General features: G+C 51.5%; 9 protein-coding genes across 9 annotated transcripts; 3 read left to right on the top strand and 6 right to left on the bottom strand.

The window, feature by feature from the left end:
- Window positions 1-1,114: 1,114 nt before the first annotated feature.
- Window positions 1,115-2,861, top strand: AFUA_5G11440 (uncharacterized protein; the record flags this gene model as incomplete). The annotated part of the gene is made up of 4 exons (XM_077804844.1): window positions 1,115-1,378; window positions 1,441-1,526; window positions 1,655-1,903; window positions 1,961-2,861. The coding sequence occupies 4 exons, from the start codon at window positions 1,115-1,117 to the stop codon at window positions 2,859-2,861; spliced, it is 1,500 nt and encodes a 499-aa protein (XP_077660980.1).
- A 124-nt stretch (window positions 2,862-2,985) lies between these two features.
- AFUA_5G11430 (quinone oxidoreductase family protein) lies at window positions 2,986-4,415 on the bottom strand (the record flags this gene model as incomplete). Its single annotated transcript, XM_748413.2, has 2 exons — window positions 3,264-4,415; window positions 2,986-3,208 (listed from the first exon to the last, which is right to left on the bottom strand). The coding sequence occupies exons 1-2, from the start codon at window positions 4,187-4,189 to the stop codon at window positions 2,986-2,988; spliced, it is 1,149 nt and encodes a 382-aa protein (XP_753506.1). The 5' UTR covers window positions 4,190-4,415.
- An 89-nt stretch (window positions 4,416-4,504) lies between these two features.
- AFUA_5G11420 (uncharacterized protein) lies at window positions 4,505-8,440 on the top strand (the record flags this gene model as incomplete). Its single annotated transcript, XM_748414.2, has 2 exons — window positions 4,505-5,331; window positions 5,427-8,440. The coding sequence occupies exon 2, from the start codon at window positions 6,146-6,148 to the stop codon at window positions 8,438-8,440; it is 2,295 nt and encodes a 764-aa protein (XP_753507.1). The 5' UTR covers window positions 4,505-5,331; window positions 5,427-6,145.
- Window positions 8,441-8,591: 151 nt separating this feature from the next.
- On the bottom strand, window positions 8,592-9,425 carry AFUA_5G11410 (chitin deacetylase CDA4; the record flags this gene model as incomplete). Its single annotated transcript, XM_748415.2, has 1 exon — window positions 8,592-9,425. One exon carries the CDS (start codon window positions 9,423-9,425, stop codon window positions 8,643-8,645), a length of 783 nt encoding a protein of 260 aa, XP_753508.1. The 3' UTR covers window positions 8,592-8,642.
- Window positions 9,426-9,717: 292 nt separating this feature from the next.
- AFUA_5G11400 (cleavage polyadenylation factor subunit CLP1) lies at window positions 9,718-11,840 on the bottom strand. The gene is made up of 3 exons (XM_077804843.1): window positions 11,552-11,840; window positions 10,696-11,458; window positions 9,718-10,640 (listed from the first exon to the last, which is right to left on the bottom strand). The coding sequence occupies exons 1-3, from the start codon at window positions 11,687-11,689 to the stop codon at window positions 9,862-9,864; spliced, it is 1,680 nt and encodes a 559-aa protein (XP_077660979.1). The 5' UTR covers window positions 11,690-11,840; the 3' UTR covers window positions 9,718-9,861.
- A 114-nt stretch (window positions 11,841-11,954) lies between these two features.
- On the bottom strand, window positions 11,955-14,737 carry AFUA_5G11390 (KilA-N domain-containing protein). Its single transcript, XM_748417.2, has 5 exons — window positions 14,239-14,737; window positions 13,899-14,107; window positions 13,667-13,829; window positions 12,762-13,608; window positions 11,955-12,708 (listed from the first exon to the last, which is right to left on the bottom strand). Exons 1-5 carry the CDS (start codon window positions 14,297-14,299, stop codon window positions 12,684-12,686), a joined length of 1,305 nt encoding a protein of 434 aa, XP_753510.2. The 5' UTR covers window positions 14,300-14,737; the 3' UTR covers window positions 11,955-12,683.
- A 1,446-nt stretch (window positions 14,738-16,183) lies between these two features.
- AFUA_5G11380 (rho GDP-dissociation inhibitor) lies at window positions 16,184-17,027 on the top strand (the record flags this gene model as incomplete). Its single annotated transcript, XM_748418.1, has 4 exons — window positions 16,184-16,274; window positions 16,409-16,731; window positions 16,794-16,842; window positions 16,897-17,027. 4 exons carry the CDS (start codon window positions 16,184-16,186, stop codon window positions 17,025-17,027), a joined length of 594 nt encoding a protein of 197 aa, XP_753511.1.
- A 348-nt stretch (window positions 17,028-17,375) lies between these two features.
- AFUA_5G11370 (serine/threonine-protein phosphatase) lies at window positions 17,376-18,459 on the bottom strand (the record flags this gene model as incomplete). The annotated part of the gene is made up of 2 exons (XM_748419.1): window positions 17,376-18,088; window positions 18,150-18,459. The coding sequence occupies 2 exons, from the start codon at window positions 18,457-18,459 to the stop codon at window positions 17,376-17,378; spliced, it is 1,023 nt and encodes a 340-aa protein (XP_753512.1).
- A 467-nt stretch (window positions 18,460-18,926) lies between these two features.
- Window positions 18,927-21,988, bottom strand: AFUA_5G11360 (AP-3 complex subunit beta). Its single transcript, XM_748420.2, has 3 exons — window positions 21,828-21,988; window positions 21,612-21,769; window positions 18,927-21,543 (listed from the first exon to the last, which is right to left on the bottom strand). Exons 1-3 carry the CDS (start codon window positions 21,865-21,867, stop codon window positions 19,210-19,212), a joined length of 2,532 nt encoding a protein of 843 aa, XP_753513.1. The 5' UTR covers window positions 21,868-21,988; the 3' UTR covers window positions 18,927-19,209.
- Window positions 21,989-22,108: the final 120 nt, after the last annotated feature.

The raw sequence follows: 22,108 nt of genomic DNA, 5'->3' as shown, positions 1-22,108 counted from the left end.
GCCCTAAGTCGCTCTTTATCGTTATACTAGATGTCGTGGGTTTTTACAGCCTTATCAGGGAAAGAATAGAGTGTGCTTCTAGTTATGGAGCCGTTGTTCTTAGAATATGCATCTAATATGGAATGGTTAGGCTTCTCATGCCAACAATAACTCTCTAACTGGCTTTGTCGTCTTTCTAGCACACACTACCAGTGTGGTTGATCAAGGTGATAATGTTACCACTCGAACAATACAAGTCAGATGTGCGCCCCCAGTCTAGCAGGAGTAAATAATCATCATCACGAGTCTTTCACACCTGTACACCAAGCATGTCAATGATTAATTTTCCGGAGTTGTAGCGAAGGGCTCATTAAAATACCAGCTGATTTGCTCAACCACATTTGCTACAATTTTTTAAAGCCTAAAAAATCCTAACAAGGCTTCAGAGGCGCCAGGTAATAGTCAGTTAAGATAAAGGGGCTGTCCCTACCTTTAATATGGTAGGTGAAAAAGGAACCAGAATCTAATTCACTTGATGTCGCCCATTCAGTAATGGAGAGGAGGGGTTCTTATAGAATTGTATTCCAAGGCTAAGAATTTGAAAGCATGCAACATGCGCCGTTTAGACGTCTAATTGACTGAAATAATTGCCAGTCTAACAAGGGAATGAGACACATGTGACGGCGCGGTCGTGGTTGGATCTTCTGGATGGTATCACATTTGCCTATTTTGATACTCTCACTTGCTTGGCTTCCCATATTGATCGTTGTAAGATCATGGACTGGATTATCTCAGTTATCGTAGCTTGAACCTTTTAGATGACTTACACATTATCCTCGGAAGGCTGCTTCAGGCACCACAGTCGAACAATGAAGAAGCTGGAGGTGTGCTCTGTTTGTCGGTGAATCGCATTGATCAAACAGCCAGAGAAGTAGTTGGACTGTTGGAGGCATTGCTTTCATTTCCTTCTCCCTACCAAGTATCAGTGAATTGAATCCTCCCCCCCCCTTCTCTCTCCCTCTCTCCATCATTATCTACTTCCCATCGCCGTCGTCTATCTTTCTTTCACCTCTGTATCAGCTTGATCTAATCATCCCTTCTATCTTATTAGCAGACGATCGCATCCAGACCTCTCATGACAATGGGGTCTCCAGAAATTGCCTCGAACACTTCTCACGAGCTGCCTCTTCGACCTCTGGAGCAGGTCAACGACCCAGAACCTGAGCAGCCAAATATGGCTACTTCTCCAGAACATCAGACAAGCAAGCCAATTGAAATGACACCACCGACATCAGAAGTAGATGGCATTCAACAGGAATTAGAGTCTATGCCTGTTAATGTGGTAGAGTCAAAGAAGAAAAAGAAGAAGACCTCCAGGTCGAAAATCAAACGCAGCAGAGTAGGACCTTTGCCACTGACTGGAATGACATTACGGGTGAAACTGACACTTGCACTCTGCAGAACAAGCCAACAGGGTTTGAAGAGTACTACGTGGACGCCCCCATAACACCCCAGGAGTATGCAGAGGGGCGAGAGATATACGATGTGTATGTGACTACTGCCACACCAGGAGACCAGTAGGCTGACAAGCGTTGAACCCTATCAAGCTCGCGGCCTATCATTCAGTAAGCTCCTCTCGCAGCTAGGTCTCGTAATCTGCATCTAACATCCGTAGTCGAATGGAAGATGCGATTCTACGGTTCCAGAAGAAGCGGCGCATTGAAAGTGACAGACGCGATGTCTTTCTAAAGTACCTGCAATATGGAGGCGTCGATATCAGTGCGAAGATGTTCACGGGTACAGACCAACGTAATCTCAAGGAGATGGACAGTGAGGGGGTCCTCCTGGCCAGAGCCCAAACAAGCATCGCGCAGGAGCAATTGAACTTACAGATTGACTTCAACGCTGTGGTCAAGGGGTATCTGTAAGCCTCCGTGGCGACACATGCTGCGACGCCATAATGAAACTGACGGCTGAACAGGACCTCCTACTTCCCGTACTACTTCAACCCCGAAACCGAGGACATGGTCAAGCTGGCCACAGTCACGATATGGAACTTTCTCACGTACATCCTCTACCACGACGTAGCCCCAGAGTACAAAGCGAACATCGAGGAAGCCAGGAAATCCTGCGACATTGCCGGCAAAGAGCTCTGGAAAAACCAGCAGTTCACATCCAAAGGACCAGGAGACTTCAATACCGCTTGCTCTACCCTCTTCGGCGGCGTCTTTTTTGATCTCTACGTTGAAAACAACCAGTGGAACAACAGCAAGGACGATACCGTGCGTATGACCAATGGGATCGCCCGTAAAGTTGTCAAGTTCGCTCTGGCAGGCGCTGGTATTGATAGACAGGTTGTCCAGTTCCAAGAGCTTGCAAACGAAGACGCACTGCGGGCGATGCGGGTCCAAGACATCGATGGCTTTGAAGTCACCGCCATCATTTTTCCAGACGGTGAGACTAAGGAGTTCTACCAGGTGCACGCTCCAGATCTCCACCCCGTTGGAAGAATGCTGGCAAAGGCCTACCGCGACCCCGGCAAACCTGACATTGATCTCAGCCCTGAGGAGAGACTTCAATGGGAAAAAGGCGGTGCACCCGCATTGGAGTTTGACTTCTTCCTTGAAGAGACTTTGCTAAAGTTTTGCTATCCTGGAATGAAGGTCATAACGGCGGTTTGGGAACTTAACTGTGGATTTCATTACTTCGACGAGATTTCCACAGCCTACTGTTCTATTTACACCGTTCTAGCCAATGACTTGATGATAGGTTGGAAGAAACCGAAGGATTTACGGGTGGGAGACGATCGTGAAGCTGACGAGACATTCGATGAGGAGGGTAAGGATTCAAAGAGAAAGGAAACAGAGGGACCAAGCTGTTGAGGCGGTGATATGACCTGTGTTTCTTGCATAGCAGTAGCATACAATTCGATGGATCCTAACCAGAAAATCGATACCTTTCGAACATATGCACACGTAAATTCATGCTTCTGATTGGTTAAGTAGATCATGGCTTCAAGAGAGACTTTCCCGTAGTCTTCCTCCCCTCAAGGTCGATATGCGCCTGTTGAACCTGCTCAAGCGGGTAAACCTTGTGAATTCTGACCTTGAGCTGGCCAGACTGGAGCAGGTGGAAGAGCTCATTGACATAGAATTCGAATTCTTCGCGAGTCTCAATGTAGCCAAAAAGTTGAGGACGGGCAACCTTGACACACTTGGGGGAGAGTTTACTATCCAGGGTCAGTCCATGTCCAAACCAGAAAAAAACATGAAGGCAAAACTTACTTCAAAGGCAGAGGAGGGACGGGGCCGCTGGCATTCCCAAACCAGACGATAGTACCCTTCCTCTTGACCACCTCCAGACTTCCTTCCCAGGTATCCTTTCCGACGGAATCATAGACGACATCCACACCCCGGCCGCCAGTGATCTCCTTCACCTGCTTCACCCAGTCCTTCCCCTCTTCACTGCGGTAGTCAATAACATGATCCGCACCAAGGCCCTTAACCAGCTCGACCTTCTCAGGACCACCAGCAGTGCCGATGACATGCGCGCCGATCGACTTGAGGATCTGCGTCATGAGAAAGCCGGCACCACCAGCGGCAGCATGCAGAAGAACCCAGTCGCCCTTCTGCACGGCGTAGGTCTCCTTCGCCAGCGACAAGACAGTCAGTCCGCTCAGGAACGAAGCCATAACATCCTCATCCGAAATGCCGTCGGGGATTTTGACTGCCTTGGCCGCAGGGACGGCAGTGTACTCCGCATATCCGCCAGTGCTGAGCCAGGCGACGCGGTCACCCACCTGGAAGTTGTAGTGGTTTGGTCCGGGCCCCAGGGCGACGACGGTGCCGGCGCCTTCGCGACCCAGAACTTCAGGCTTTGGGGCGGGGTAGAGCCCTGTACGGAAATAGGTGTCGATGTAATTGATTCCGGAGATGTTGTTCTTGACGAGTAATTGGCCCTCTTGCGGGGTGGGCACAGGATGGTCAGTTTTGAAGTCGAGGACCTCGGGACCGCCAGTCTTCTCGATCAGGACGGCCTTCATAGTGGTTGGAATGGACATGGTGTGTGGTTGGGATGAACTTCTGAGTGAGGCTGTCGGCCGAAATGACGGTTGGAGATGACAACGAACGCCAGAGAGACGGACGAGTGCGGGAGATGTGGCCGCAAGGGAATTACTGAGGCGGGGGACGAAGGTGCGGGAGAGATGCATTCGATGGGAGGAGAGGATAGTGAGGCTAGTAAGTCTGAGCTACAGGAACCTTCTTTGACGATCTATCTCCATCCTAACGAAGGGCATTTGTCATCGCGACTGCTATTGCTCTGGTTATCCGATACAAACATTCCCCGCAGTTCCCCCACCATCGAAGTATTCGCAATGGGCGATAACCTCGGACTTTGACCCGGTCTGGCCTTGAAGCTATACTATTCATGACCCCAACAGCCACTTTCTAACCATTATCAAGCAACAATCTTGACTCATGTTCAAGTTGTCCTCTCCACCTTCTGGTTCTCATCACCTTCCGTCGGGAATGACGCCATCGGCTGTTATCCGAGTTGATCGGATTTGAAAATTTCCTCCCTTCCTCTTATCCCAAGGGTTCAAGCAGGGGAAAAAGAAAGACTGCACTACTCATTGATTCGCAAGGTGAAGGAGGGAATGGGCTGGAGAAGCATAGGAGTAGCTTAGAGGAGCCTACCATGCACAAGATACAAGATACATCTTCATATTGACCAAGCAACTACGGAGTAGTGGCATACAGTTTGATTTCGGTCTTGATGAGAATGAAACTAATGAAACTACCAAAGAAACAATATTAACACACTCAGAGAGAGGCAAAAAAGATCGTCCTAGCTGAAAGATGGAGACAGATGAGTTATTCAAAAGAGTCTGACTCAGAGCGATTGTTGTGTTGGAGGTCCCCCCACAGCTACTCACTGCCAACAAACTCATTGATGCAATCCACGTTTCTTCCCTCCATGACTTCCCGTCATCTTCAGAATCAGCATACTTATTTTACATCAAATTACCTTTTCAATAGTGACTCATCCTTTCCCATATTGACAAGAGTGCTATGGTTTGCTACCCAATCTTCTGACGAGAGGTAACACAAACGTCGTCACTTTGCAGGGCACATTCGACAATGGACTGAGCAAGTCCAACGAAATATCGGCATCATATGCTTGGTCTTTTCCTCATCCAGGATTGATTAACGATCCATTCTTCAGTGGCCAACAATCGTCGATGACGGCACTGAAAAGAGGCTGAGTGATCACCCTGCGCCTGACATTTTCTGCTCGCGTGGAATGGATGCAGTGTCTATGAACAACTGTCATGTCTGTCAATCTCCTGCAGTAAGTGGCATTTTCATATCTGCAAGGCTCTCTCCGCTACAGCCCTTCCTGCGCCAGGAGATCATGATTCGTCCGTCTAACAAGAACCTCGACAGTAATGTTGATCCAGATTCGTTGTCAAGTGTGTCCCTGTCCGCCGACGCAGGCGTTTGCAAACCTACAGCATGCGTCTACCACTAGCCTTCCCGATCATGTACCATCATATTTCGGTGCCTGTTGAGCGTTGACATGTTCGAAGCATCGCCACTCATTTTCACAGTCGGACATCAAGCTCGGCCGGACATCTGTACATGGAAGTTCGATTCGCTGCCTATTAACGCCCAACTCCTGAGTCTGTGCTCTGATAGGGCCGCCAAGATGAAACACACTGCCCAACTAGGCCCTTTACGATATTTATATACCAAGCTCTCTGCCGCTGGCTCTTGTTGATTCTCTTTGTTCTCATAGACCAGCGACGAAAAGTTTATCTTCATAATTTTCCTTGTATCATAGTTTTGTACACTACAGCCGACAGCGTCCCGCGGACCTTCCTGAATAACATTCTGATTTTTGTGTTCGCTCACATTTCTAGCCTGGCATTCCACCTGTGGACACATCTCTCTGTTCAACCTCTCCGACGCCTCCACAACCCCGAGTGAGTCTGAGAATCGAGAGCCATACCATGCAAACCGCCACCAGGAAAGGGTATCTAATCAGCCGTGTCACTGCCACAAGATAGCCTTTGCCCGTTCAGCTCCTCTGAGAGAAAGTTTTGTCTGCCCTGTTACTCCCTTGGAAGTCACCACACATCTACCTTGGACTCATCGCGGCCAACATGCCTCGATTTGGGCGCAAGCGGTCCCAATGGCCGCCGCCTCCCATGGTGGAGGACGAAGCCATCTCGCTCTCCCGGGAGCTCCACGGGATGTCCATACTAGGAGAAAAGCCTGGGGTGGAAGGAGTCCGTGCCCGAGGAACCATTGACCAATACCCTGTCATCCTGGATGCGCCCATTTCCGAGTCTGCAAAGCCTAAGCAGTATGGCCTGGATGAGTGCAGCCGTGAAATCAGTTCCTCAGATGACAGCGCAGGACCAGCCACGCCACCTGAAAGATTCGTACAGGATCCACTTATTCGCGTCGCTGATGATTCCCAGGAATTCCACTTGACGGCTCCAACGGTGCCTGTCACCTTGCCGGTCAAGGAGACCAGGCCTCAAACCAAGCCAAGGAAGGAGGATCGTCAGCCGCCCAGGATCTTCCAGGACACCAGCAGCAGCCGCCAAGGAACGGAGCCGAGTCAGACCATTCCCAAACCCCAAAGTAGAACAGGGAAGACGAGCATTGATGTGAAAGCGACCACTCAAATCCCTACTCGCAACCCCGAGCGTGTCTCTGTGCCTGTAAGGAACGGACAAGGTTCCCTGGGGATGCCTGTAGAGAAGACTACTTCTGCCGCAGTCCCAAAACGCTCCGGTAGCGTGAGGGATGGGCGTCGACAGTCCCCCGGCGAGACTCAACAACCGCGCTCATCAGCCGGGTACGTCTCTGCATCGGCAGCAAACAAGGCCCCGATGGATCCTGGAAACGCGCACCAGGAGCCGCCTTCGCAGACAAGCAAGGGAGCTCATGCTGTCCCTTCCATGGTCCCTCCTACGAGATCAGGTTTGGCTGAAAGGTTGGAAGAAAAATTGAGACAGCGACAGAAAGTTCGCGAGTCTGGAAGTTCTAGTCAACCAAGCGAACTGCCTCTTGGTCGTCCTACGGGCCCCACCGAACCGTCGTCCTCCGAGCCTCCTCGAGCTTGTCGGTGCAATGCACCTCCTGAGACAGTGCCAGGAGCTACTTCTCGCGGAACTCGTTCTAGGGCTTTGTCCACCCCAGCGAAGCCGGCGCCGGCTGCTCCCCGCTCAGATGAAGTCGATCCGTTTCCTGCTTCACTCCGTACTGCGACGTCGGAACCAGTGCCTCCTGTATCATCTCAGTCGACGACGAAACGGACAGTATCATTTTATGGCGAGCAGGAGCATGGGCAAGAGCGCGAGAAATCAAGATCCTCAAGACGGCAGAGTCCTTCCAAAGCAGTGGTTCGCCAACCTTCCCCGGAAGAAGCTGGCCCCTGCCTTCTGCCTTGTCCACGGTCTGTCCCTGTGACCGGGTACCAGGACTGGTATACCATTAAAGGGTTGGAACATCTCGACATCTGCCCTTCGTGCACGAAACAGATGCGTAATTCACGATTCCAGGATCTGTTCATCCCTAGTTTACCGGTTCCACGTGGTCAGATGGTTCGATGCTCGATGAGCGAGCCGTGGACTCGACTCGCCTGGATGCAGACCATCAAGAAGCAATATGAAAATTTGGACATGCTCCAGCAGATTACCCGGCCACCGCCAGGAAGCAAGCCATGCACGGGACGCATCATCAGCGATCAGTTCTGGTACCGAATCATTGACCCAGAAACAGGCATGTACCTGCCAAAGTTCAACGTCTGCGCCGCGTGTATTCGCAATCTGCGCATTCTTATGCCGCAACACCGCGAGACGTTCACAAGAAGCGCCACCATGCAGGAACAGGTCTGTGATTTCGTGGCGGACAGTCCGCGGTTCGTCCAATACATTGACCTGCTGGACATTGCTGCAAATCGTGCCGAGCTCGAACGCTCACCACGGCCCGACATGACTGCGTTCCTGGCTTACGCTCGTCGCAAGGTCGTACTACGAGACTGTCGCCGGGATCGGCCGGTTCTTGGTACGTGGTACTATATGCCGCAGCTGCCCGAGTTCACGGTGTGTGAGGATTGCTACGACGACGTGGTGTGGCCGCTGGTCAAGGCGAATAAGCCCATCGCGCGGCAATTCTTGACCAGGATGCGGCTCGCACCAGGGGATGCACCGACTCGATGCCGGGAAGCCAGCTGCCAGCTGTACTCGCCCCGGATCCGGGCCAAGTTCCGCGACGCCGTGCAGCGAAACGATCTGGCGTACCTGAAGCTGATCGCGCTGAAGCGCTACGACGTTGAGCAGCACATTCGAGAACGGCGAGAGGAGTTATTGGAGGAGGAGAGCAAGGGATATGACTGTGACGCTGAGCTGCGGAAGACCTTGCTCGAGTGGAGGAGGTGGGAGTGAGGGTGAACAATCACGATGACAGGCTATCGCTGGCGATCAGCCTTATTCTTTGCATTATCACAATGTACGGTAATATGGGTATGGGTATGGGTATGAGTATGGGTATTTTATAGACATGTATCAACAAACAAGGGTATGCAATGCAACGCACCAGATCAAACTTGCCTCTGTAGCCTGTAGTCTCGTAGCCTCTAGCCTCGCCTTATGAGTTCTCCGCATCCTTTACCAACTCACTCAGCGTCACAACCCGATACCCCCTTTTCCTCAACTCCGGCAAAACCCTGCCGAGCATCGGCACCGTCCAACTCCTCCGATCATGGCAGATAATCACACTCCCCGGCCGCACCATACTCAGGATATGCGCCGCATTCATCCACGCATACGGGACCTGCGGATCATGCGGATACACACTCCCCAGTGCAATCCGTAGCCCCATTCCCCCCACCAACCTCCTCATCCTCTCACTGAAAAACCCACTTCCCGGCCGAAACCACCTAACCCGCGGTTCCTCGACCCCAGCCCGCGCATACACCCGACTTATCCGTGCCTGCACCTCCGCAATCTGCGCCGAGAGCTCCTCATCGCTCAGCGCACGCGACGGCTCATCCCGCATAGCATGGTTCCCCAGCTCGTGTCCCGCGCGCACCAGGTCCGCAAGCACGGCCTCACGCCCGTCCCCGTCCATCTGCGACCCAATCACAAAGAACGTCGCGGATGCGCTGTGCGCCTTTAGCGTTGCTGCTATCTGCGGTGTATATTGCGAGGGGGCATCGTCGATGGTCAGCGCCACGAGCTTCTTGTGGCTGGGGCGCGGGACGTGGAAGAGGACGTCTGGGTAGCGGTGTTGGAGGTAGCGGATGAGGAGGCTTGGCGGTTTGTAGATCAGATACAGGGGGGAGAGGAAAAGGGCGGTTAGGAGGATGGGGAGGAGCATTATGACGAGACGCTTGAGTTTTCGGCGGCGGCGGTAGCAGCTGTAGAGCATGGTGTTGTGTCACTTGTGGGAGGTGGTGACTGGTGAGTTCGAGGTTTTGGGGATGGTGGTTGTTTCGCTGTGCAGTTGTACGCGTCAACAGCCACATGAGCAGGGAGTAGTGTTTTTTGAGTTAATCATGTAAATAATCATAGGAGTTAACTATAGGGATAGTTATAAGGTGGTTAAACTTGCTGAGGTCGCAATAAGCTATTGGAAACATTATACAAGATCTTGAAGTCCAGATTATGTTTATCACCAGGCTCGGCAGTATGGAGAAGTTTAGTCGACTGCTAGTTCAAATGCATAGTGAAGCAGATCAAATTAAAACATATTAACTCTGTATATACAATATCCCGGTCCAGTTCGCATTACACCCAACCTAACTCCAATTTGAACAACCTTTGAATCATTGAAATCGCTATATATCGCTTCTGCCATGCATGTACTATCCCACCAACCCAACCACCTCTCCAGGCCACTTCTTACCCCAGACAATGGCCCTTGGCGGTACTCGCCCACCGATCGGAGCCAGTACCCGAATCTTGCCCTTCTCGCTATCTACATCGGCCACGTAGAGGAATCCCATGATGCTGGCATCGCGGATCTCTGCCGGACTGGCGTTCGGCGCGGTGTGCGTAACTGCGAGCAGGGAATTGGCGAGCGTGTTCGGTGCAGGAGGTAGAACTTTTTTCAGGGGTACAGCCGAGCTGCCTGATGCTGCATCGTCGCCCGATGACCCCCCCAAGCCTGGCACGGAGGAAGTAAACGATGTCTCCTCGGCATGCTTGGTCTCTGGACCCTCGGCGTCATTGCGTCCCCCGGGAAGGAATGTATCACTGGCACCAAATTGAGACGGATCGTATTCGTCCTCGTCTTCATCTGAAGAGGCAATTGTGTAGTTGTAAACGGCCAAGGAGTCGAAATCGAGCTGTTGGGCATGGGGAGAGAGTGTAATATTTGTCGTCGAAGACGCAGACATCGAGAGCGCCGCCGATGCCGTGGAAGGAATTGGATTGCCGAAGAAGTATGTTCGAATCTGCGACTCACGAACGGACTTCATAAACGCTGCGTCGCGGTCCACGCAGCCACCAGACTTGGAGAGCTTCACAACGGTGATCCGCTCATCCGACGCTGCGGCAGACGCACTAGAAGTCGGCTTGTTGTCGTAGTTCTTCATCATGGTGCTATAAAGCCGTTCGGAGCCTATAACCAGGATAGTCGTAACTATGCAGGTCAGTCTCATACCCAGCGACGGAAGCAGACAGGAAGGGAGCCTTACTTGCAAACTCCGTCACGATATGGTTGATAATCTCAAGACTACCCGGCTTGCCAGCGCTCAAAATGCCCGGCGTATCGACGATGATGCCCGTCTCGCGCGTGTCCTCATCCTCAGCCATTCGCCCCGTCACACTCAGCGCCAGCCGCGACACTATAGGCCGATAGACGGCACCCTCAGCCTCAAGCGGATTCTGCAACGGATAGAAGTAAACTAACGGCAGCTTCACAGGCACCGCACTCGGCCCCGACATGGGACTACTTCCCCACCCCTCCTCAACATTCATCATCGTCCGGAACGCCGTCGCCGTTAGCGTCCCTGGGACGCTGAGCATCCCCTCCGCCGGATCCAAATTGACCACGATCGGCTGCCTCCCGACCTTAGTCGCATATGCCGTCAGAATCTTCGCCACGCTCGTCTTCCCCGCGTTCTCGGGCCCCAGAATCAGCACCCGCGGCCCGTCCTTGCCCGTCGCCTTGGCTTCCTGGCGCATCGCCTCCAGCGCGAAATGCACATTCGCATACTCGACCATCGGCGTCTCCTCGGCCGTATACTCGCTCTGGCAGCCGCCCGCGCCATAGCCACGCGCCCCCTCGCCGTTCAGACCACCCGATCCTAGTCCATCTATCGTCGATATCGTATCGCCGGCGCTGACCTCGAGCGTGCAGCCGTGCCAGGTGTAGATCGCCGCTTTCGTCCCGGAGAAGGTATATGTTTGCGATGCAGCAAGTTCTGTGCCGAAAAGCTCTGCGGTGCCGGCCAATAGCTACAGCAAGTAAGTTAAACGTTGTATTAGCCATTGCAGTGCGTCTTCGGGGAGAAAGACAGCAGTCAAGCCGCTTTCATCTCTATTACCGACCTTGACTCGTATCGCTGTTCCAAATGCAACCTCAAATCTCCATTCTGAGCCCTTGGACAAGGTAATCTGTGTTGGTGGTGCGGGGACAAACTCCCTCTCTGATGAGGTCTGCGAGAGCTCTAAACCGGGGAGCGACATTGCATCGCTGTTACTGCAGAGATAAGTAGGCGGGCACTCGGTTTTCACAAGCTTGACACAAATATTTGTCTTTGTTTTTCTGACCGAATGTGAAGCTCAAGGGTCAAGAAGTGGTGCTGGAGCTCCATGAACTGCGGTGATGTTTTGAATGTTTGCAATGCGGATCAATCCGTATTATCCTTCGACATCAATATAAATAAATTGATGCGTGAATACCATTGCTACCAGAATACGGAGTAAAGACATTTGATTCAACACATCCAAGGGCTCAGAAAATAAAATATGGCACGCTATCTTTCTAGATGTGCTCGCACACTACGACTAGAAACCTACAGTGTCTTAGAAGACTGCCAGAGTCAATCATTCAAATCATACTGCATGCATTACTTCTCTAGTGTCCAACAGTGAGGAGGGGTCTTCGAAGAAGTAACGGAGACGGGGTGCCATAGACCAGGTATCCAAGAACCAAGCGGAGAACAAGGGGAGAGAAACGCAGAAGAAGAAGAAGAAGAAGAAGAAGGAATAGAGATGCAAAGCTCCTCGCCTTCAATGTCCCAACCAAACACCATTGGCAGAGTAAAGCTGCAGATACCCGCAAGACCTATGGACAGGAATATTTCCCTTTGCATCGAAAGGGCAGTTATTAGAAAAACCGATAGAATATCAATACAGTACATCAAAAATCACCGGGATGAGATATAGAAATGGCAATGGGAAGGGGTTCATTGGAGGAAAATGCAGGAAAAGGCCAAAAGGGCAAATTCGCAGAGGAACAGGCATGTGAGGGGAGGAGATTCGGCATGAGAGATTAGACGCTTCTCTTCAGTCTGGGGCATCATCGGACAATCCTTCCACCAAGGTAGAGTGTGGTGACGGGTGGGGATGGCGTTGGACAATTTCCGGAATACTTGAACTCGATACAGCATGATTCATACGGGTAATCATACTCTGCTCCTGGCCCTCGAAGACCAGGGAAGAGCCGGGACTAGATTTCCTAGAAGAAGTAGGGAATGGAAGCCCTGGCGTATACCGTCAGAACAGAACCCTACATCAGTGGGTCTCAGATACTTACGCAAGTGCAAAGACAGCCGTAACGCCGACCAAGGCACGGTTCCTCACACGCTCCCGCTTCAGCTTCTCTTCCAGGACCTTTGCCCTCTTGGCGCGCAGGGCTGAGGCTGCTCTGGTCTCCTCATCCTCCTCATCTTCGCTGAGCATGTCGGTCTTGCGCTTTTTGGCGCCCTTAGGTGACGAGGCCTCCGGCTGTTCACCTTCGGTGGTCTGGACCTTGATCGCTTCTGCGACCATTTCCTTGGCCTTGGCAATCATCTTCTCGGTGTCCTCCGCAGAAGGTGCCTCGGGAAGGCTAACAGGCATCTCGACCGAGATCGTCGTCTGGGTGGTTCGAACGTCATCCACGGTGTCGGCAGTCGTCTTGACGTCAACCTTAACTTTTTCTTCTTCGACCTCATTCTCTTCAGGAATGGCGGCGACCTTCTTCCTGGAAGCCGGCTTGGTCGTGTCTCCTGTGACGGTGACTACTTTCTCTTCAACATGTTCCTCCACACTAGACTCGACAGTTCCATTGGCTGATCCAGCATCAGCGTTAGACGCGGTCATGTCCAAAGCGTTCTGAAGACTAGCGCTAGCTGCACTGGCCTCCTCCACACTCGCCTCCTTGGCTGCGCGAGTCTTCCTCGGTTTGCGAGGGGAGAGGGTGGCTCTCTTGCTCGGCGAAGCAGACCGGCCCCTTCTCGTACGCTGCGATGGGGCAGAGAGCTGGGTCGGAGCTTCAATGGGCGGGAGTTCAAACTTTGGAGGAGGTGTGATCTGCTTCTTTGGCGTTTGAGGGATCTCCGTGGGATCCAGCAGAGCGCGAACCCAATCGTACATCTGATATTCCTTGGCCAACTCCAACGCTATGGACCATCAGAGGGAATTTACTTAGAGGAGCTGGTGATCTCCAGGCGTGCTTACCTAGTAAGGGGCTGACCCAAATATTGCCGGCGATCTCATCCTCGCTGGTGCCCTCCCGAGTCTTCAAGTATTCCCGTTCAGCCTTCTCTTCCTCCAACTTCGCCCACGGGAAAGCGATCTTGAACATTCCAGTAGCGCTGACATACCCATCCTTGCTTCGTCGCTGATGGAATGAAAGCAATCAGAATCGGTGACTGTGACCATGAACAAAGGGCGAAGCGGTTTCACTCACCATGAGAAAGTAGGTCTCTGGGTGCTGCTGAGGGGCATGCGACGCGAAAATCTCGGAGCCTTTCAGGTCTTTTGGAAGTTTCGCGCGCAGATGGGCATATTCAAAGGGGCCGAGATTCTCAGGCTTGGTTGCGTTGGACGTTCCAATCTGCGTAGGCTTGACAGCGAGGTTTGTTTTTCCTAGACGGCGGAGCGCCAGGAGTTCCTCATCTGTTCTCCCTCCGGAAGGAACGGGTTAGCCCTGCGCAATGCTCATGGCGTACAGCGTCTCCTGGTCGAAGCATCGAGAGCGATTTTGGAGCCGAGGATGCGGAAAATAGAATGGTGAAGTTTCAACTTACACGAAGGGGATTGGTCCGGGAGGACCAACGGGTTGTTCCTCTTTGGCAGAGATCGCACCATGATGTATGGCTAATATGAGTCTAGTTGGTAAAATTGAAGGATGTGACTGCGCCTGCGAATTATGGACGTAAATTTCCAGATGGTAGACAGATTAACTCTTGCGCGCAGGGAAGGATTGCGAGATGCGACGCCAAAGCGGCGGCCACGTTGCAGGCGCGTTCTGCGGTCGCTCTCCGAAGAGGTTCACTCCTGAGGATCTAGACGTCACCACAGAAGGGTGCGCACACACAACTGTGAGGTGTGATGGCACCACACGCAGATGATTTTATGGTTTGATTTTTGGGGGATGATAAGCTCTCTCGCGCGGGGGGAGGGTACACAGACAGATCCGCGACGAGCCAGGAGATAAGTTCAAATCGCGATCAAAAATACGGCCTGAAAGTTGATAAAAGATAAAAAAGGTATGAGCAAAGCAGGGGGGAACGCAAAATAAGAAGCCGGGCGTTCTGCTGGGTCTTGGGCTGGGGCTACTTACGCTGTCCTTACCGTATCATTGATTCAACAGTATCGCATCACTCTTGGCAACAAGTTATTGGCCAATTGGAGCGGGAAAAAATCACATGAGCTGCCAAAAGCAGAAAGATGGTAGTGGACTTGGGACATCCCCCGGTATTTGATTACGAGTATGTGACAGGTGGTAGACTGCGACGGTATTAATGCCTGGGTGCCTCAGCTGAGATCCGTCCTGTTTACAGAGTATGCTTCTGCTGCATCTTCTTCTATGGGTGAAGGAAGCATCCTCGTCCGCCTCATGGTGACCCCTTCCTTGACTCCCAAGCTGAGGTAACTCTTCTCGCATGAAACGGCTGTTGATGGAGTATCTTGATGATTTTCAACACATCAACAACGCGTCTATCCAATTGATTGAAACAGCCATGCACTCCTCGAGGCATCTGTACTAATGGCTAATTGCTAACATCCCATGAAAATATCGTTGTCTCGAATGCACCAATGTGTCTCGAGTCTACTCTTCGAACGACCACCACCTACTTGAACACTCGAGTCACGCGAGTCAACGCAGGCTGTGAAGCCGAGAAGGACCCAGAGGAGGCGGAAGAAGCGATCCACTAAAGACACACCGCTTCATTGTTATTTAAGCCTTGAGGCTTGAACACAACACAACCAGAGTGTCATCGGTGATATAGTTTCATTGACCCAAGGCCAGGATCCATTTCTTCCCCTGGCTAGAAGCTGTAGTGTCTTCTAGGTAGGCATTGCGAACTACCTTACTGCAAGGTCTATCGAATTGTTCGCATATACAGTGCTGTCACTTAGTGGGTGCACCTCTCTGCTCCGTAGCCTACGTAGCTTTATTTTGCATAGGACTCCACTGGGCCAGCCTGCTGCTGCCTTTGAACTGCAACGGCCAGCAAGAGTAAGTCCCAAGAGGCATATACAGAAGGTGAGCGATCATTATGATCGCATCTCGATCCCCCATCACAATGGCACAAAACATGGTTCCAGAGATTGTATACCTTACTTGGGTCATCTCATAAGTCCACTTGTCTATCCCTGAGTGATGATTATGATCTTAGACTAGATTCTAGACCTCATCCTCACCGCCCTTCTCATGATCTTGAAGCAATTGGTATCTCTGCCTATGCCCCCCACCAGACCGTATCAGACTAACAGAAGCGATCCCCGCCCAGTCCTTTGGCCAGAATAACTACTAATCTTGAGTCCTCCGTATACTCTTGGGTTCCTTCTCTTGCATTCTTTTAGATTTGTATCTCTTCTCTCCGACCTCTGTCCGGTATACGTTGCATATATATATATATAGATACCCTCCCGCTCTTATCCCTGCCCCCTTCTCTGGTGCCACCATCCTTGGTTCAGGTACCCCGCCAAAAAAGAAGCCGTCAACAAACAACAGCTACACTCACAATGACTGAACACGACGATGATCTCGTTGCCTCGAAGACCGAGGGCTTCAAGGTAGGAGAGAAGAAGACAATTGAAGAATACACAAAACTCGGTATGTCGAGGCTCCTTAGACTTCCCTATGCCAGTCATGCTGGCAATTCTTCCCTCCACTCGGGGTTACCAGTCAGCCCCTTACCGCAAGCCCGCCTACTGCAAGCTGATTACTGATATTCCACACCCGGCCAGACCAGAATGACGAATCCCTGAACCGCTGGAAGGCCTCCCTCGGCCTCAACACCGGCAAACCGATCGGTGATCCCAACGACCCCAGAAAATGCATCATCAGGTCCCTGTCCTTGGAGGTCGAGGGCCGCCCCGACGTGGTGATTGAGCTGTCCGCGCCCGGCGCCCTCGAGGCGCTCAAGGACAAGCCATTTACGATCAAGGAGGGAGCGACCTTCCGCATCAAGTGCAAGTTCGAGGTGCACCACGAGGTCCTGAGCGGTCTCAAGTATCTGCAGGTGGTGAAGCGCAAGGGAATCAGAGTCAGCAAGGACGAGGAGATGCTGGTGAGTATTATTGATTCAGGAAGCGTGACCTGCTGCGTGCGTCGTTTAACCTAGCGTCTCAGGGAAGCTATGCCCCGAGCACCACGGACAAACCAATCTACGAGAAGAAGTGTAAGTCACTCCATCTTTAAGTGCATCTGAAGGCTTGGTTCTCATTGATTACAGTCAACCCCGAAGAGGCTCCCTCGGGAATGCTCGCCAGAGGACACTACAACGCTATCTCCAAGTTCGTTGATGACGACAACCAGACCCATCTCCAATTCGAATGGTCGTTCGACATTGCAAAGGATTGGTAGGCTCCTTTCTGACGGTATCGATGATATAATGTCTCGTCTTTGATTATACCATTATCAGCATATTTGGAACTTTTGCATGCGTTGGACGAATCTCCTTGTCAGAATTATCTGGACAGTCAAATCTACCACAGGAATTGCGTTTTTGTCAGAACGACAAAAGTCTTATATAACCAATTGAAAGAAACCTAAGTGACGAATGATTCCACGTTTGGTATATGTCTCATCTTGAACCATCTTGTTACGTCATATCAATGCCATCTATAAATGCTCTTTCGGTGCCAGACGCCAGGCTCTGCATCGGGAAGTACTGCGTGCAAAAGAAGAAACTACTACAGAAATAAAAGGGTATCACAAAAAGTAATCAATCACAGGACTCTGGCCGTCCTTGTTCTGTTGCGCTTGTTGTTCTCCGCGGTGGATCTCGTTCTCTGGCGCGGCATCGAAGATGTTGAAGTATCTCTCCCCCGTGTCACTTACTTCAAGGACACTGGCGAGGTTCCCGCATCGGTAGCAGTAGTTAGGAGCACTCCACACCGTACTCAGACGGTCGTCATAGAGAACCTGATACCCTTCCTGGCACAGCTGATGCGCTCGCAAAATATGCGACATGCTATTCACCTCGAGGAATTTTCGAACGACCTGCGCACCGAATGTGTAACCGGCTCCTCTGGGTGATAGCGAGAACTCGTCGCGTTCGGTATCGGGGTCGGACCAGACCAGATCGGCCATGGGACCCTCGTGAGGAATCTCCCGAAATCGATCGATAATCTTGATCTGGTCTATCGAGTGGATTGAGGGGGAAAGGCCACCGTGCACGCAGAAGATCTGATCGTTGATGACTACACTCAGGGTGAGAAAGTCAAACATGTCGGTGAAGTAGTGCCACACGTTGGCGTTGCCGTATTTCCGCGCGCACTCCGTGTAGAAACCGTAGGACTGGGTGACACCGCGCGATTCGTGGTTACCACGAATGAGATGAACGCGTTGGGGGTATCGTAGCTTCAGGCAAACGAGAAGGGATATCGTCTCGACGCTGAACAGACCGCGATCCACGTAGTCGCCTACACAACGAAACCATCAGCGCTGTATCTCCTCAAAACGCGATAACCCGTTGAAACTAACCCAGAAACAAATAATTTGTATTAGGACAAAACCCCCCGATCTTGAAGATCTCAATCATGTCGAAGAACTGCCCGTGGATATCTCCGACAACAGTAACCGGAGCTCTTATGTGCACCACATTGCTCTCCTTCATCAGCAGCTCTTTAGCCTTGGCGCATATTGCTTCAATCACGGTATCCGCCAACAACTCTTTCCTATAGAGCCGCTCGATGCACTCGTCCAGGTCGATGCTAGCTGTCAAATGATAAGCTTCTTGCAGGAGGGTGAAAACGAGGCGCACGAAATCAAACCTACCCGGTAATCCTGGCATTGCGGCTGAATTGGCTTTTGAGCGAGTCCCCCAAGGATCGCTCTCCGAGACAAGTAGTGATAGAGAAAGGAAAGATAAGGAATGGACAACGTGCCAAACTTTTCAGATAAGGTTGGATATAATCCCAGCCAGCGAGAGAAAGACAAACAGATGAGAGAGAAGACACTATGAGTGCGGATTCGAAAAGGGGGTTGTCTGAAGTGTTCTTGCAACCGCTGTCATCATGGCCGACAGACCAAGAGAGTGTGTGCGGCACTGACTGGACTCGCGATGGACGAGGAGTAGGGAGTTCAGTTGGTTATATGGAAGCACTCCTGGGTTTCCATCGATCACTTAGCGTCAATCTAGTTAGCTCCTCACTGAAGAGATCTAAGCACGTATAGCACCGTTACTAATCATCAATGATCCGCAACTGCTCCAGACCCCTTCAACCGTCAACGCACGGAGTCAATATTCATTCTGCCCCAGGATACCGCTTGCTTCAAGGCAACCACCATGTCCCAGGGAAGCTTAGTCTGCCACGTGAGATTCTCGTGCCTGAATGCCTTGCCCTGACTCTGTGCAACCAGCAACTGAGGATCCATGCCATAGCGCACGTAGGGCACCATCCAGAGTGGTATATTTTTATTCTATCCAATCATCGGATTGTATGTCAGAGTGCGGTATCGTGCCATACATACATAGATCATCAATCGAAAACTTCCAAGAGGCTACTCCAAAGCCAATGCCATGCCAGATATGGACAACACACTAGAAGCCGCGTGATCCAGGAGCCCCGGGTTCATCATGCGACAAAAGCTGTTGGGCTTCCTGCTGATCATCCGAAGCGCTTTCTACGTCTTCTTCGTCTCCCTCATCCTCTTCATCCTCCCCCTCATCCTCGTCTCCCTCTTCGTCTTCATCATCCGTCTCTTCTTCAGTCTCCTCTTCCTCGGAGTCTGTCACTTCTTCTCCGGAATCTGTCTCCTCTTCCTCCGTCTCCGACTCCTCCTCTAGCCACTGATCAAGCGTTTTAGTCTTCGCCGCGGAAGCACCTGCTCTCACGTGGCCGTTTTGTTGCCGTTTCATGGCTGCAACCCTGCTCTCGTGTTCCATCAGAGCCCGGTCAAGCTTTTCGCCTGCAGTCATAGTCGCTCTTTCGGTCACATCCGGCTTCATCTCTGATTCTCGCAGGCTGGGATCCGGCTCTTGTCCGAGTTCAACCCAGTCAGGAAGATTGTGATAGCCACTCAGCCCAAAAGGACCTGCGTCGGGCCCCACGATAAGAGTGGATGAGCCCAGAAGTAATTCCTTCCGCGTTTCCGATGGGCTTGGGGCATGTGGAACAGGCTTAGGTGCGAGCAGGATGAGATTCGCGAGCTCGGTGGAAGAGGGGTTGGCCAAGAGCGCTTTTAACATTCTGGCCCGGTCACGAAGGTCGTAGGAGGAATCGTATCGAGCAAGAAGGAGAATATATCGCCAAAGGAGAGTAATTTGGTCCTCTTTCGGTTCTTCTTTTCGCTGATCTTCTTTATTGTTGTCGTTGACTTCTGATTCCTTAGCGGCGTCATCCGCCCACTCGTTATGTTCCTGGTTGATTTTGGGTTCCGATACCGACGGATCCTCTGTAGGCTGCTTTGGAGGATTTCGTAGCAGATGGTGGAGATATACCTTGGCACCTAACAGAACAATCTGTTGTTTCACAGGCTCTGGCTCATCGGCGAATTTTTGTACCAAAATTCGCAGAACATCTGGTGCAATATTCCTCTTGGGATCTACTCCCGCGAATTCTCCAACAAGCCATATTATGGTCGCTCTTGCCTCTGGGCTACTGGACGAACCGAGATGCTTCACAAGCCGGATAACTGTTTGTTCATGAGAAGCCGGGTCTTGTTGAATGAGATGCCTAATCACGGTCAAAGACTCTGATACTAGAGTCTCATCAAGGCTGGTTATCTGACGGAGTAGAACAACTAAGCAATATTTCGCAGTGCTGGGGTCATTCTGCGCGCAACGCCCAAGGGCGCGAACACTCTCACGGACAAGGTCTTCATCCGCACCGTTTGAGAAATGTTCCAGCTCGTGAATGATCACACCCTTGATATGCGAACCACAATGTGGGAAAAGAATTGTAAGGACTTCGAGCTTCAGACGCCATATGTGAGGCGGATCCGAAGCATGCACGAAGAAGTGAGACACGTATTTGGTGAACAACTTTGGGTGTTTCAAGGAGACGACAACAATGTTATAAAGTGCAATGTGTTGTATATCCTGAGGGCTTCGAAGAAGAGCAACCAAAGGACCGACAGCAGCAGCAAGATACTCGGGTGGCGCAAGATATAAGAAGCAACGGACAACGCTGACGATAACGGCGGAATTGCGGTTATGTAAAAGCAACCTGCAAGACCGGAATAGAAGCTCCAAATCGGGGTCTATCACAGGCATCTCGTATTCCTCGCCATCACCCTGAGTTTCACCACCTTGTTCGTCGTCGTAGAATCCTCTGGAGACTGCGCTCTTCATCTTCTGAGTCTTCCGGGGGAAGCATTTTCGCGCGTAAAACGTCAAAAGACGCAACGTCGCTAGCTGGCCCCATTCATCCATATCCACAAGCTTCTTGACCAAGCTCCGATAGTGCTTATGAATGAGATCAATCCGATCGGGACAAATCTCGAGAAATGCGGCCACAGCGGGCCCAGCAACAAAGTACTGAGTGTCACCTAGTAAAGTAGACAAATAGCCGACCAGCTGAGGTAGCGTATTTGGGTCAAGGCGATAACACTTAGGTATGGCTAATGCGGCAGCTTTACGGACATGCGGGCTCATGTCACCACAACCTCGTTTGATCGCAAGCGAGACGATCTGGCTGATGACCGGCACTCTGATCCCAGACATTGTACGCAAAGCCATTGCTCGCACTTGAGGATTTTGATCTGTAAGCGATTTTTGGATCGTGTTGATTGACAGAAGCGCAAGGTCTGGCTCGGTCTCCGCATGATGAACCAGGTATATGTAAACCAATTTCTTCACTTCGATATTCGTGTTTGCGACGTTCTTGACGACATATGAGAAGAACGGAAGGGAAGGCTCGGACGAATACATCAACTAGTAAGTCACGCAGAGAGACACATAGTTAGCCCAAGTAACAGCTCGATTGAATGACCAATACGTACAGCAATCACCTTTCGCATGCCATCCAGGACCTCACGGTCATTGCGACTCTCCAGGAGCTTCTTAGTGTGAGAAGTACTGTGATTGCGCGACACAAAGCCTGTACTCGACCCTCTCGTAAAAGCTGCCGACTGAGCTGCCTCCATGGTTAGTTCTCGAGCTGTTCCAGACAACGATCAGTAATGGAGGGCGGAAGATAACGTCGGAGAGAATGTTACCTGTTTCCAGCATAGAGGAAATCCTGGAGATCGTCTCCATGTTGTAGATATCAAAATCCGCAGGGCCCTCGCGGGCGCACGCGGAAGGATCAAATTAAGATTTTGATTCGTGAAGCTTGTGGATAGAGGGGAGGGGAAGGTTTCATGAAGATCAGTGGCAGAAGTGCGGGTGACTTGGCTATCAACACAGGCCTACGGGTGATGCAAGCGAAAGCTACTCCCCGCCATCCAAGATCATCTCAATTCTATCTCTACCACGAAGGCCGCACGACTGAAACGAA

Source organism: Aspergillus fumigatus, chromosome 5 (genome assembly GCF_000002655.1).
Source record: "Aspergillus fumigatus Af293 chromosome 5, whole genome shotgun sequence".
Taxonomy (NCBI): Eukaryota; Fungi; Ascomycota; class Eurotiomycetes; order Eurotiales; family Aspergillaceae; genus Aspergillus; species Aspergillus fumigatus.
This window is presented reverse-complemented; position numbering and strand designations above follow the sequence as displayed.

What these genes read in the sequence shown, in the direction of transcription:
- AFUA_5G11360 (XM_748420.2), bottom strand. Translation starts at nt 21,867, where the DNA reads ATGGAGACGATCTCCAGGATTTCCTCTATGCTGGAAACAG. An exon ending in TTCCTCTATGCTGGAAACAG is followed by an intron (nt 21,770 to 21,827) that starts GTAACATTCTCT and finishes TGTCTGGAACAG; the next exon opens with CTCGAGAACTAACCATGGAG. An exon ending in GCATGCGAAAGGTGATTGCT is followed by an intron (nt 21,544 to 21,611) that starts GTACGTATTGGT and finishes GTGACTTACTAG; the next exon opens with TTGATGTATTCGTCCGAGCC.
- AFUA_5G11390 (XM_748417.2), bottom strand. Translation starts at nt 14,299, where the DNA reads ATGGTGCGATCTCTGCCAAAGAGGAACAACCCGTTGGTCCTCCCGGAC. An exon ending in CCCGGACCAATCCCCTTCGT is followed by an intron (nt 14,108 to 14,238) that starts GTAAGTTGAAAC and finishes GAGGGAGAACAG; the next exon opens with ATGAGGAACTCCTGGCGCTC. An exon ending in CAGAGACCTACTTTCTCATG is followed by an intron (nt 13,830 to 13,898) that starts GTGAGTGAAACC and finishes TCATTCCATCAG; the next exon opens with CGACGAAGCAAGGATGGGTA.
- AFUA_5G11400 (XM_077804843.1), bottom strand. Translation starts at nt 11,689, where the DNA reads ATGTCGCTCCCCGGTTTAGAGCTCTCGCAGACCTCATCAGAGAGGGAG. An exon ending in GAACAGCGATACGAGTCAAG is followed by an intron (nt 11,459 to 11,551) that starts GTCGGTAATAGA and finishes TACTTGCTGTAG; the next exon opens with CTATTGGCCGGCACCGCAGA. An exon ending in TATCGTGACGGAGTTTGCAA is followed by an intron (nt 10,641 to 10,695) that starts GTAAGGCTCCCT and finishes TGACCTGCATAG; the next exon opens with TTACGACTATCCTGGTTATA.